A 14912-nucleotide genomic window follows, 5' to 3' on the forward strand; every position below is an offset into this window, starting at 1 on the left:
CTGTTGTTCAAATCCAAAAGAGGGAGTGTCGCAAGGCAGAACGCAGATGGCGTAAAACAAGTCTTCATATTCACAAAGAAATCTACAAAGATAGGCTACGTCAATACAACGCGACAATATGCAAAACACGACAATCCTATTTCTCTAGCATCATCAACAATAACACTAACAACAGCAAAATCCTCTTCACCGTGGTCGACAGACTTACTAACTCACCCACACCAATGGCCCCTGAATTAGTATCAACTGAGAGATGTAATGAGTTTGCATTCTTTTTTAACACTAAAATCCAGAATATCAGACAAGCGATTAGTACATCTATATCCAACAATGAGTCTGTACCCTCTCCATCACCTCATAAAAACTCCTTAGTTAAAATGTCAGAGTTCAGTACTGTTGATAGTAATATTTTAACTGACACAGTTAATCATCTCAAATCATCCACTTGCAGTCTTGACACACTACCAACCAATTTTTTAAAGAGTGTGTTTCACACTATAGCACCAGACATACTCCACATTGTAAACACCTCACTCATGTCGGGGGTTTTTCCGAGCTCACTAAAAACTGCAGTTGTAAAGCCTCTTCTAAAAAAGAAAAATTTAGAATCTTCTCTGATAAGTAACTACAGGCCAATTTCTAATCTACCGTTCATGGGCAAAATCATTGAGAAAATAGTTTTCAGGCAAATCACTGGTTTCTTGTCCATAAACAGTAGCCTAGACAAATTCCAGTCCGGGTTCCGGTCTAATCACAGCACTGAGACTGCTCTAATCAAGGTAATTAATGACATCCGCTTAAATACAGAGGCTGGAAAGGTATCTCTTCTATTACTTCTTGATCTTAGTGCTGCCTTTGATACCATTGACCATAAGATTCTTATAGATAGACTCGCAAACTGGGTTGGACTCTCAGGAACAGTCCTGAAGTGGTTCATTTCTTACCTGGAAGGCAGGAACTACTTTGTAGAAATAGAAAATAATATTTCAGAGAACATGCCAGTAACCTGTGGTGTCCCCCAGGGCTCTATTCTTGGTCCACTTTTATTTAATTTATATATGCTTCCTCTTGGCCAGATTCTACAGAACTATGGGCTGTCCTATCACAGCTATGCAGATGATACTCAGATTTACATGGCCCTGTCCCCAAACGACTCTGGCCCAGTTGACTTATTAAGCAAGTGCCTTGAACACATCACAAACTGGATGGGACACAATTTTCTGCAGCTGAATAAAGATAAAACTGAGATTATACTATTTGGGAATAGCACTGAGAGACAAAGATTGGCTACGTATCTGGACTCGAGAGCCCTCAAATCTAAAGAACTGGCTCGCAACCTTGGTGTATCAATGGACTCAGATCTCAGTTTTAGTAGTCATATTAAAGCGGTTACTAGATCAGCATTTTACCATCTTAAGAACATCAGTAAGATTAGAGATTTTCTGACTAAACCAGACCTAGAGAAACTTATCCATGCTTTTATTTCTAGCAGGATTGATTACTGTAATGGTCTCTTAGCTGGACTTCCAAAAAAGACCATTAAACAGCTTCAGCTGATTTAAAATGCAGCTGCCAGAGTTCTCACTCGGAGCAAAAGAAGAGATCATATCACCCCCATCCTCAAATCCTTACACTGGATACCAGTCTGTTATAGAATAGACTTTAAGGTGTTATTACTGGTTTATAAATGTCTCAATGGGGTAGGACCAGCGTATTTATCAGATCTGCTACAGAGATATGAGCCGAGCAGAGATCTCAGATCTTTAGGAACTAGTCAGTTAGTCCTACCTCGGGTCAAAACTAAACATGGAGAGGCAGCATTTAGCTACTATGCCACTTTTAAATGGAACCAGCTGTCTGAGAATATTAGAAGTGCCCCAACGTTAGACACATTTAAATCAAGACTTAAAACTCTCTTGTTTGAGCAGGCTTACAGCTCAGTTTAAAATATTCTGCACTTTTCTGTAACGGCATTTTATTTCTTTTATTTCTTTTCATTTATTGTCATTTTAAATTGTTTTAATCATTTTAATCATTTTACTCTTTTTATGTAATTGTCTTATTGGAATTTATGATTTTACTCTGGCTTTTAATGTAATTTCTTTTTCTGTAAAGCACTTTGAATTGCTTCTGTATGAAAGGTGCTCTATAAATAAACTTGCCTTGCCTTGCCTTGCCTTGCATGAATATATTCATCATTTCTGAGTTGCAATAATTGAAGTAATCGACTCAAAATGTACTTAATTCTAAGTTAAATTTGTAAAATTACCTTAAACGAGGACATTAACATTCCATTCCTTAAATATCTGTGGGATTCAAACCTAGGCTGTTTAGCTCCAAGGTCAATCACTAACAGGTTGCTCTACTTGTGGAACATGGTTGGTCACTTTTTCATTGTATTCTTTTAATGTTAGGATCAATAAGGAGTCAAACCAGAAACAAACCAAATGAAACAACCACAGGATTCAACCCCAACTGCATTCAAAGTCAAGAACTAAAAGTTGCACCATGTGTGGTACAGCCTTTCTCAGCAACAGTAAAATAATATAATATGCTACGCTTAAACATTGAGTTCTAAGAACTGAGAAGGCAACTGTAAATAGCATACACTAAAGCAAAGCGTAAAACATCCCAAGCTCTAAAACCTGAGAAAGTGCTTACAACAGCAGTTGTATATAAACAATGTACAGTTGGTAGGCACGGTTTCCACTACAAACTTATCTTGCCGCAGTGATTTACTGCAGCCCATACAGTTCTTGTCAATGGAGCCTCCTGTAGCATACCGGCATAGTTTTTACGGTTCATGACTACACTGTTACTCTGAACACAGTACTCATGGTACACAACAACTGGCACAACCTCCTCAACCATTTGCTGGATGACCTCCTCAGGATACTCTGACTAATTCTGAGGCCATGTCTTGAAAGTAAAAATCATCTGGTATCACACAGTTCAATCACACATCTCCAAATTACACAGTTTAGCTTTAAGGATATTTTTACATTGAATGTGACCCAATGCAGTAATTTAATCAAAATATCTGAAGGTAGTCCCTCACTCAGTGCTACTGCTTCTGTTCTGAATGCAGTGATGTTTCCGGACAGAACTCTGACGAGTAAAACTCCTCCCACACTCTGAACAATGATACGGTTTCTCTCCTGTGTGAATGCGCTGGTGTCTTTGGAGACTACCCTGTTCAGTAAAACTCTTCCCACACTCTGAACAATGATACGGCTTCTCTCCTGTGTGAATGCGCTGGTGTATTTTGAGACTACCCTGTTCTGTAAAACTCTTCCCACACTCTGAACAATGATACGGCTTCTCTCCTGTGTGAATGCGCTGGTGTGTTTTGAGATGAGCATGTGTATTAAAACACTTCCCACACTCCGAACAGTGATACGGTTTCTCTCCTGTGTGAATGCGCTGGTGTCTTTGGAGATGACCCTGTTGAGTAAAACTCTTCCCACACTCTGAACAATGATATGGTTTCTCTCCTGTGTGAATGCTCTGGTGTGTTTGGAGACTAACCTGGTAAGTAAAACTCATCCCACACTCTGAACAATGATATGGTTTCTCTCCTGTGTGAATGCGCTGGTGTGTTTTGAGATGAGCATGTCTATTAAAACACTTCCCACACTCTGAACAGTGATACGGTTTCTCTCCTGTGTGAATACGCTGGTGTCTTTGGAGACTACCTTGTTCACTAAAACTATTCCCACACTCTGAACAATGATACGGTTTCTCTCCTGTGTGAATGCGCTGGTGCTTTTGGAGATGACCCTGTTGAGTAAAACTCATCCCACACTCTGAACAGTGATACGGTTTCTCTCCTGTGTGAATGCGCTTGTGTTTTTGGAGACTTCCCTGTTGAGTAAAACTTTTCCCACACTCTGAACAGTGATACGGTTTCTCTCCTGTGTGAATGCTCTGGTGTCTTTGTAGACTTTGCTGTTTAGCAAAACTTCTTCCACACTCTGCACAATCATAAGTTTTCCGTTTGTTTTCACTTGTCTGAGTTTTTCTGTTGGATGTGTGAGTGTGGGGAGTATCCAAGGATGTTTCCTGAGAACTGGAGCTTCTGCCCTCCATATCCTCACATTTAATCCCTCCTGATCTCATAATTGTTTTAAAATTCACTTGGAAATATTTCTTGATGCACCTGTGGAACTGTCTTGAACAACAGGAGCCAGAGAAAATATCCAAAAGAGATGTTCTTCTGTCCTGGAAGACAATAAAGAAACAAAGATAAATTAGTTAAAATTCACTCTCCCCTGGCTCTCTATTGGTGATCAACGTTTTCCTGAATTTGTAGTCAGTTCCACTTTAAGTACTGCTACTGAAAGAGCAAAAATAACGGTATGAACGGGGTGTAAAAATCTCTCAGATCTTTATCTTCAGTAAAACATGCTATAAACAGTATGTGAAAGTCTGTCTCTAATGTTTGTCTTCAGTAAAACACACGCTGAAGTTGGTTCCTTATTCGCAGCTCCCGATTCCTTTGGCTCCATATTCACAGCCTCTTATTCGTAGACTGAAGTTAGCTCCTTATTCGCAGATCCAGATTCAGTGAGTCGTGGTGAATGAAAGGGGCTGTTCAATGTGCACATAATGCTGCGCACATTACTTTTAACGCTTCATGGACAAATAAAAAGCACTAAATACAGAAAGTAACCAACTGTTTACCCTCATAACACACATTCATTCATTCATTATCTTACCGCTTATCCAATTCAGGGTTGCGGTGGGTTCAGAGCCTACCTGGAATCATTGGGCGCAAGGCAGGAATACACCCTGGTGGGGCACCAGTCCTTCACAGGGCCACACAGACACATTCACTCACACCTACGAACACTTTTGAGTTGCCAATCCACCTACCAACGTGTGTTTTTGGACTGTGGGAGGAAACCGGAGCACCCGGAGGAAACCCACACGGTCACGGGGAGAACACACCAACTCCTCACAGACAGTCACCTGGAGCTGTGTGACTGCGACACTACCTGCTGCTCCACCGTGCCGCCCTTCATAACACACAAAACAAGCCAAAAAAATCACTACTTATTTGATCTCTGCAGCTGAAAATACTTGGAAGAATTTTTATACATTATAAAATAATATATTGTATGGTATATGAAGATTTCAAATTGATGAATTTGTATGTTTTTTAAATTGACCAGCAAAAATAAAACGGATAATAGCAGGTATGTTAAACAGATATTTAAATATTAAACGGACGAACTGTATTCAAGGTACTATCAGGTTGGGACACCACAATTCTCATCCTAAATACAGTTCTAATGCCAAACATAGAAAAAAAAACTTGTATTTAGTCAGGCTCAGGGTGATGATGATTTCTTTGGAAACAAGTCATATTAAGACAATTTTCTTTAGAAAAAATAAGGTGAGAAAAGTTCTGTCTTATACAAATATGCAAAAAAGAGTGAATGTGAGACTGAGAATCTGGAGAATTTGAGGTCCTTAATCATTTTGGGCCATCACAAATACACATTCATGGATCTAGTCTTCCACTGTTGGGACAAGATGGATTTAGCCTGGCCCGAAATGATTTTACACTTCAATTTTAACTGGAAACATGGCATACTGCGCAATAGTGCACATAATTAAATGAAAGTGAGGCTGAGATCCTGAAAGGAATTTGAGGTCCTTAATCACTTTGGGCCAGCACAAATACACATCCTAAACACAGATCTAGTCTCCCACTGTAGGGATAAGATAGATTTAGTCTGGCCCGAAATGATTTTATATTTCAATTTTAACTGGAAACATGGCATACTGAGCAATGCTGCATGAAGAAAATGAATGTGAGGCCAAGATTCTGGAAGGAATTCGAGATCCTTAATCACTTTGTGCCAGCACAAAAACACATTCTAAACATGCATCTAGTCTCCCTCTGTAGGGACAAGATGGATTTAGCCTGGCCTGAAATGATTTTACACTTTAATTCTAACTGGAATCTTGGCACTGTGCAATAGTACACATTATTAACTGAATAAGAGGCTGAGATTTCTGTAGGGGACTCGAAAGTGTCCGTAGGTGTGAGTGTGTGAGTGAATGTGTGTGTGTCTGTGTTGCTCTGTGAAGGACTGGCGTCCCCTCCAGGGTGTATTCCCGCCTTGCGCCCGATGATTCCAGGTAGGCTCTGGACCCCCCACGACCCTAAATTGGATAAGCGGTTACAGATAATGGATGAATGGATGGATTTCTGTAGGGAATTTGAGGTCCTTAATCACTTTGAGCCAGCACAAATCCAATGTATTGTTCTTGTCTCGGACGGCACGGTGGCGCAGCAGATAGTGTTGCAGTCACACAGCTCCAGGGGCCTGGAGGTTGTGGGTTCGATTCCCTCTGTGTGACTGTCTGTGAGGAGTTGGTGTGTTCTCCCTGTGTCCGCATGGGTTTCCTCCCACAGTCCAAAAACACACGTTGGTAGGTGGATTGGCGACTCAAAAGTGTCCGTAGGTGTGAGTGTGTGAGTGAATGTGTGTGTGTCTGTGTTGCCCTGTGAAGGACTGGTGCCCCCTCCAGGGTGTATTCCTGCCTTGCGCCCAATGATTCCAGGTAGGCTATGGACCCACCCTGAATTGGATAAGTGGTTACAGATAATGAATGAATGAATGAATGTTCTTGTCTCACATCATAAGGCAAACTTTTTTCGGCTTGTTCTATGTGGATTTAATAGCTGAAAAATATCAATGGCAGCTGGAATGCAAATAGGTAAAATCTTAAAGTGAACGTGGAGATTGAAGACATGTTTGTCTAAAGAAATTACAGAGAGAAATCCAATCTCCCATTGTATGTAAACTTAATTTCCTAACTGATGTAATAGTTTTTAAATAATTTGCAAGTTGTTTTCAAATTTTATACACTAAATCAAATAGGATGTAGTAATTCTATACTTTGTTAGGCTTAATTAAAGGTTCTTTAAGGTTCTTTTTTTTTTTTACAGCTAGCTGAATACTCAAACAGTTATTTACAGTTCAGAGAAAGTCTTTCAGTTGTATGAATTTCAGTGTGTCCAGTGTAATTGTGCTGGTGAAGCATTGTTTGAACTTCAAATGCTCAGACCTTGTTTTTTTTTTTTTTTTATGTCAGATTGTATTTTTGTTTTCTGTTCTACCTGCTCATGGATCTTTATAACCCTGTTGACACTACGATGTTACATAAAGACACTTAATGAATATATGAAGCATGTTGAAATGGAAAAATATATATACATAGTTGATTAAATAGTTTTTTTTTATAAGGGACATAAATTGTATTAAAAGCTTTAAAGCTGTTTTTGCTTTTTGTTAACAGTCCTCAAAAGTAGGGAAACTAAAAATATGACCGAATCGCTGATTGGCACTAAAATGCGCGCAGCAATCTGCGCTTGCAAACTGCAGTTGTTGTGCTTGTTTCATTAATTATTCAACTCCTTTAGGGATCGTTTTGAAAATGTTCTCTTAAAAAAAACAATCAGAAACCAATATAGTTTGCCATTCATTAGATTTTTTTTTACAATACTGATATTGTAATTCAGATAGTTTGAAGCGTGAGTTTTAATTTTGTATATTGGACATTCATGCTTCAAGCACTTCAGATAAAGCGAGTGGAATTCATAAGCAATGAATTCTGCTAATAACAAGCAGTCAACATTTCACTAATAAGAACTTCCATGACAGTCTCATACACTGTGTTTAAAAAAAAAAAATCACCAGTGACACAAACTCAAAACACCAAGAAAAATATAAATTAACAAATTCTCAAAAACTGAAAATTATAAAACAACGGCTGAAGATAAAACAAAGAAAATGTACACTCAGAAACCAAAACTAGTGTTAAATAAATGTTAAGTGGATGTGCAATGAAAAAAGTCAAAAAAAAAAAAATAAATACAAACAAAATACAATTATATCCGACTGGAAAATATATCTTTTTTTTTTTTTTCTGAAGGGAAAGTGTTTATAAAATGCCAGAACTGACCAGAGCCATTGAATCTAAAAGCTTTTATATCAGATGCCACCGAGGAGGTAAAGTACAGTATTTGGTGTGTATGATTCTGTGTTGGTGTTTGGTACCAGATGAAACCACGTGGAAGAGACACCATTCATTTAAAAGTTATGCATGCTGGAAAAAAGGAATATCAATAATGATTTAACTATTGTTGGCTGATAAAGATACCATGCTGTGTATAGCGCATAATGCAGTTTAATAAACAAATAAATAAAATGCTGAATTACAGATAAAAGAACACAAACAGTCTAAATGTTTCTGCTGCATCTGTGCATTTATGATTTATTGGAGCACCGTTCAGCGTATTTGCGTCTATACTTAATGCATCCTTTTAACTGCAAAATACTTTATAAAAATGCAAGAAATTGCGTTCCCTCGCAAATGCATGTGTTGTTGTTTTTCTGAAAGTTTGACGGTTTTGTTACATTGTACACGTGTCTCTCCATACTGAATATTGATGGACTTGTAGAGAAACATGTTTGATGTCAATTTAGCAGGTCGCTTCTTCCACTCTATGATTAAGCAGATAAATGAGCAGATTCATTTCATTACCATTATTCTGTCATTATTACCAGTAGCACCACCAGACTTATTCAAATTCACCAAGTGAACATCCTCATCATCCGTTATATCAACACCAGCAGATAAGAAGGCAAAGACTGCAAGATTATATAAAATATACGTAATACATTAATAGATAATAATAACATATAATACATTTTAGTAAATATTATGAATACCATAATAGTTAAATATTTCGTCTCCTCCTCTCCCCATGTTCTGCCGTGGCTCTTTTTTAATGAGTGGTGAATCTGTCTCAATTTCCTGTAATTGGTCCGAAAGTCTGAACCATCCTTTAAGTGATTTTACACTACACATGACATGGATTGGTTCAGTTTGATCTGGACTGAGACCGCCTCGTTTGGTCGGAGCAAACTTTTGTCCTATGGTCCAGAATGTAGTCTGAATCAACTTTTACACCCTCTATTTATGTTCAGGCCAAACCTACAATCCGAAAGCCTGGACAAATCAATACAGGTGTGAAAGTCTGATTCTATGCATCAAAACATTTATGATGGCTCCGGATCTTCGGGTCGATTCCCATATTACGCTTGACAACCGGAGTGTCGGCACCCGCTGCTCGGCCGGTTCCGCGTATTACACTCGACAAAGAGCGTTGGCACCTGTCATTTGGGCTTTTACATTCATTTAATAATAGATATTTAAGTTCAAAGTGCACTGCAAACTGAGACTGAGACGACTCGAATAGATTCAACTTTAATAGGAGTGACTACCAGACACACAAATAATCAGTTTGTTGGTTGTTGACTTCTTGTTGCCCTGACAACAGTGCAAAGCTTTCTTTTTTCAAATCAGAAATAATATGGTTCATTTATTAGTGTTCACATTCTTGCAGTATTTATTTGTTGATTAAAAGTGCAAAAGTGCATTTTTTCATATTCCTTTCTTCTATCCATGTCACACACTTATCCAGTTCAGGGTCTAAATGGATCCAGAGCCTACCCAGAATCACTGGGCGCAAGGAAGTAACACACCCTAGAGGGGGCGCCAGTCCTTCACAGGGCGACACAAACTCACAACTGGGGAAACTTTGGAGTCATTTTGTTATATAAACTATTATTTTTATTTATTCTCCTCTGTCTTTATTGTGGGAAAATTGGGTCATCAGCGAATATTTTTACAGTTATGGTAATAGTATTACTTGATGATTATATAACCTAAAGAAATCTAAAATCCACAATTACATTATCAGATAGTTACCTTGGATAGCATACAGTTAGCATTACCATTATCGGTACAGAATAGCTAGAACCACATTAAAAAATATCCCTGGTTCTCCATGATAACAGCCCTTATACATTATAATTCCAAATAAATATATATGACTTGTCATCCAGTGTTTCCTGTGATATCAATGTATTGACAGGGCATTTGACTGTTACATTTATGTTCTTACTTTCCTATCTTTTTAAATAAATGTGGGGAGATGTGAGGTGTTTCATGCTTTGTTGTTGGCAAAATGGGGCTAACAGTAATATAATTTCATGTAGCAACTAAATGAGTTACAGTTAAAATATTTATATTTTATAGGCTAAGAAAAATACAAGTGTTGGACCACAATTAAAACGTTGTGTGGGCTGGACGCGGGTCGATGTCTCATATTGAGGGCCGCATGCAGCAGTCAGCCGCATGCGAGCCAAGCATTCAGGCGAAGATCGGGTCTAGATACAAATATCTGACCGATGAGACTCAGGCTCTGCGTGGAGTAATTGTCTGGGTGTTTTTAGCCTGCTATAAATAACCTATATTAAAATATTTTAATTGTTTGTTTATTCATTTATTCAAATTAATCAAGATAGGGAATTTGCTTCCCTTCTCTGTAGAAACAGCCCCTACTCTTCATGTGAGGCTTTAAACTATGTTGGAACATTGCTGTGAGGAGGATTTTATTGCATTATGCCCCAAGAGCGGGAGCATCAGTAATGTCCGGTACTGATTTTTGAAGCTAAGAAAACTACACATTTAGTTGGGGGTATTTGTTTGTGCACAGCTTAACAACTGAAAGTCATCAATTGCTCAGAACTGTTAACCTTAAATCAAAGGACATACAGTACATTTAAACGCTGTCCAGGCCGGGTGCAGCCCGAACGTGAGCCGAGAATTTGGACCAGAATCAGAGATTCAAGCGCTGTCTGGGCCAGATGCTTGACGATTTTTATGTGGTGCAGTGCGCATCACTCGACTCAGATGTGAATTGAACATTTGGGCGTGAATAGGACCGCATTACAAATGCTGTCTGGGCCAGACGCGGACCGATGTGTTATATACTGCCGCGTGTGGCACTCAGCACAGATGTGAACCGGGCATTCGGGTGGGAGTCGGGCCAAACCGATGCCTGGTGGATGAGACTCGGGCTCGTAATTGGCCTGGAAATGGCCGGAGAGTTTTTTGCTAACTGGGAATCACAACTGTCATGTGCTGCAAAAAGAAAAAAACATATATAAACACCATGGTTGCGAGAGAAAGCTGGACTTGCGGTGACTCTCACTTTTTTGATGTGAGGGAAAACCACCGCAAACCACCCAGCTATGCTGAATATCACTGTCTGATAGTTTTTTGCATTAATCCCCCCCCCAGAAACGTCGTTCTTTTGAGAATATCTTACTTTGGCAGCCATTTATTTTCAGCGCTCTCTCCAAAAAAGTTTGTTATATATGAAATGTTAGATTAAAAAATGTCAAATTTAATATATATTTAAAAATGTCAGTCTTGTGTATTCCCTCTCCTGGTGGATTTTAATTAATTTAAAAATTGCTATATTTTTTATTTTGCCTTTTTACATAAGTAATTGTTTTGTACACTCTTGATTATGGAAGCTTATAAGTATTAATATTAAAATGAATATGTAACATGCAAAATGGCAATAAAATCCTAAGTTAGAATTTAAATTTCCCTTTGGTAAACACAAGCTCAATATTCCAATTCAATAATTCCATTTACATTTGCAATTTCTATTCTATTTCTATTGACTTCTATTGACATTTAATTTTTTTAACTGGTGCTATATTGTGCATGTTTACAACTAAATAAACAGCATAGAAAGCCATTATGAATATTTGTGTGAACAATTCTGGTACACTTTAGTCACCACAGGGTACAAAGGGGTTTTTCACTGGTTTGGTATATATAAAGCTAATGTTAATGATACATTTTAGCCCCTTATGTTTCCAAGTATATTAAGTAGTACAAAAACATGACTACATAAAAGAACTTACACTGAAAGCAGTGGCGGATGCTGGTCTTTCAAGGAGGGGAAGCTCAATTTCAGCCTACATCATAAAATGTGTTGGTTTATTTATACGTACTAATATATATATATATATATATATATATATATATATATATATATATATATATATATATATATATGTGTGTGTGTGTGTGTTTGTCCTTCCAGGGTGTGTTCCCACCTTGCGCCAATGATTCCAGGTAGGCTCTGGACCCACCGCGACCCTGAACTGGATAAGGGTTACAGATAATGAATGAATATATAAATAATTGTGTGCCATATTTGAGTCGCATATTTTGGGCTAATTACAAAAACTTGCAAATATATTTATAAACATTTATCATTTACCTGTGGGTGTTTCCTAATATTTTCCGGGATTGTGAAATGAGAGGTACAATTAAATACTAATAGAAGTGTTACATAATGGAAACTATTAGATAAATAATGGTTAAACTGTTAGGAACCATTAAGTGCTAATGGGTTACAATGTGTTAAGATGGAAACTATTGGATGTAGACACCATTAAAATCCAGTCTGAACCATTACATTTTTAAATGGAACCTACTGTACTTTAAAAGGACGTTTTTAATGTGACTCTGTGAGTCGTCTTTTCAACTTTAATTCAATGTTTATTTAATGAGATTTAACGTTGAAATAACGGCTTTAAAAGGACGTCTTTAATGTGGCTTTGTTCGTCGTCTTCCCAGCTATCTGCCGAACCACGCACGCGGGAACAAAGACACTCGGCCCGATGCCGGCGCGCGGAGTCGGCACTGTCTCGGCCGTGATGTACAGTATCCGTAGAGTGGGCCGACAGTTCTGACCCGAGTCTGGGCAGAGAGTTTCCCAGGCCGAGTGTTGTGGCTGAGGCGTGGCTCAAATGACTCGGTCCTAATCCGGCAACCCATAACTAAATCGCGATAACCGGACCACGGCCGAGTTTGAGCCAGAAGCACGCCATTAGTTCCAGACGCGGCCCAGATCTGGCTCATTATCGGTTGTGATAATTTATTTCTATACACGTGGTATAAAACACGTTATAAACGGGGTGTGTACGCTGTACACAGTAAAACACATACCTTCAGTAAACACAGGTCTTAGTTTCTCTTCAACACACTCCTCTCATGAAGGACGGACGCGTCTGAACACTTGGAGAGGTGTATCACTGCAGATGGACGACGCAGGGGCTTCCTTTATCACGACGGGGGGTGCGAGTGTGAATGTCTTTCTGCACCTCCCTCTCACACAGTCCCCGCCCACAACACCCGCCCCCTGTGATACGATTTGCTGGAGCTTAAGAACAGCTGGTGTCTGATTGGACAGTCCCCACACAGACAGTGTCTTCAGTCCCACCCCCATGGTGGAATGGGTGTCAGTGGATCCCTGAGACCAGTTTAGGCGTTTGTTTACGTGGACACAGAGGAACAATATATATATATATATAGTTGTATTTGTCTACATCTTGTATACAAATATATTTGTATTTGTTGTTCACTTTTTGTTGATATGTGTGATTGTTGTTTATATATGTTATGTTTAGGACTCCAAGAAGAATAGCTGCTATTGCCATAGTAGCTAATGGGGATCCAAATAAAACCATAATAGCCTAGTACAAGTTGATAAACATTAAATTGAGATTAAATATGATGCGATATAAAAGATTATCCCCACAATCGTGGTAGTGCTCCCCCTCAAGTTCATGTACCAGTGCATCGATACTTTGTCTTGACAGACACTAGTTTTTCTTGAGGTAACCCTCACCAAAGTACATCTGAAGTACTGGTGAACTACGGATCCCCTGAAGGGACCTGTGGTACATGTGGTACATTCTTCAATACCTCCCAACCGGTGTGTGCAAATGGTTTAATAGTGGCAAATTATTAATTTGGCTTGTCAAAGCCAAATTACTGTTCTTCTAAATCTTATCTTTTCTTATTATTATTCTGTTCGCAATGTGTAAAATGCTACTCAGAAGTTTCAAGAACCCCAAAATAGTGAAATTTCATAAAAAGCACAAAGAACATATGATAGAGGACATCCAGAACCTGATGTGGCATTTGATCGCTTAAAAATGGATTTCACTGAACTGTCTCCATGTCAGAAAAAGAAATATGTGCTTGTGATCGTTGACATGTTTTCAAAATGGGTAGAAGCCTACCCTACCACTCAGCAGGATACTCTAACAGTTGCAAAAGCCCTAATTAGGGAAATTATTCTAAGAAAATATCCTCAGACAGTGAACCCTCCTTTGTAGGAAAATCCTGACACACATCAGTGAAGTGATTGGCATGCCATTACAGAAACAATGCTCCTACTACCCGCAAAGTGCAATCAAACAGAAATTGATGAAAACTGTCAGGAAACAGGGTTAAACTGAGTGGAAGCTCTGCCATTAGTCTGTATGAGCTTGAGACAGAGAGTGTCATCTAGGACAAAACTCTCACCATTTGAACTAATGTTTGGAAGTTCCACACTGTAAACATACACCAGCTCCAGAAAAACCTCAGATATGATGAAATCTACACACAGACATTTCAAATGGGTTGGCATAGCAGCCTTATTGGTCACATGTACAATTGTTGCAGTTTCTGTCTGGGCAGCAGTGAAAATATGCATGGATTCCAAGCTGGATGATGGACTGGGATTTAGAGACCCTAAAACAAACACCTTCTGGCAATACGTGAATTTCAAGGTAAATACAGACAGCAACAGTAGTGACTCTTGTAGTGGTTTGCTCCTTACCCCCACATTCTAGTGAGAATCCTTTTGGTCTTTCCATTAATAAGAGAGTTAATGGGAAATAGCTAATAAGACGTGGCTGGGCGTAAATTAGATCAGTGGCAACCAAACTCTACGTTTGTTGAAAGAACATCCTGATCCTTCTACCACAGATTTGGAGCTTGATTTCTTGAAGACAACATCGGGGTTGCAATTGGAGCAAACAAAAATAATGTGTGTGTGTGAATAGACCAGACTTTCAATGATTAAGGGTACTTTATGTCCTGTTTTATTCAGCTTTGAGTGTCTTAAGTGACAAGGGGAGAAATTGCAATGGAAAATGTTTAAATATGTTTGTAGACATCTGTTAAGG

At 38.7% G+C, this 14912-nt stretch overlaps 2 protein-coding genes across 4 annotated transcripts in view; one reads left to right on the forward strand and one right to left on the reverse strand.

Annotated features, from left to right (window-relative positions):
• The window catches only part of LOC136694215 (zinc finger protein ZFP2-like), a 217488-nt gene that overhangs the window by 95777 nt on the left and 106799 nt on the right, over positions 1 to 14912 (forward strand). The gene's annotated exons all lie outside the window — the stretch shown is intronic.
• LOC136694252 (zinc finger protein 79-like) lies at positions 1906 to 13011 on the reverse strand. Its single transcript, XM_066667664.1, has 2 exons — positions 12901 to 13011; positions 1906 to 4221 (listed from the first exon to the last, which is right to left on the reverse strand). The coding sequence occupies exon 2, from the start codon at positions 4117 to 4119 to the stop codon at positions 3055 to 3057; it is 1065 nt and encodes a 354-aa protein (XP_066523761.1). The 5' UTR covers positions 4120 to 4221; positions 12901 to 13011; the 3' UTR covers positions 1906 to 3054.

The sequence above is a fragment of the Hoplias malabaricus genome, chromosome 4 (genome assembly GCF_029633855.1).
Source record: "Hoplias malabaricus isolate fHopMal1 chromosome 4, fHopMal1.hap1, whole genome shotgun sequence".
Taxonomy (NCBI): Eukaryota; Metazoa; Chordata; class Actinopteri; order Characiformes; family Erythrinidae; genus Hoplias; species Hoplias malabaricus.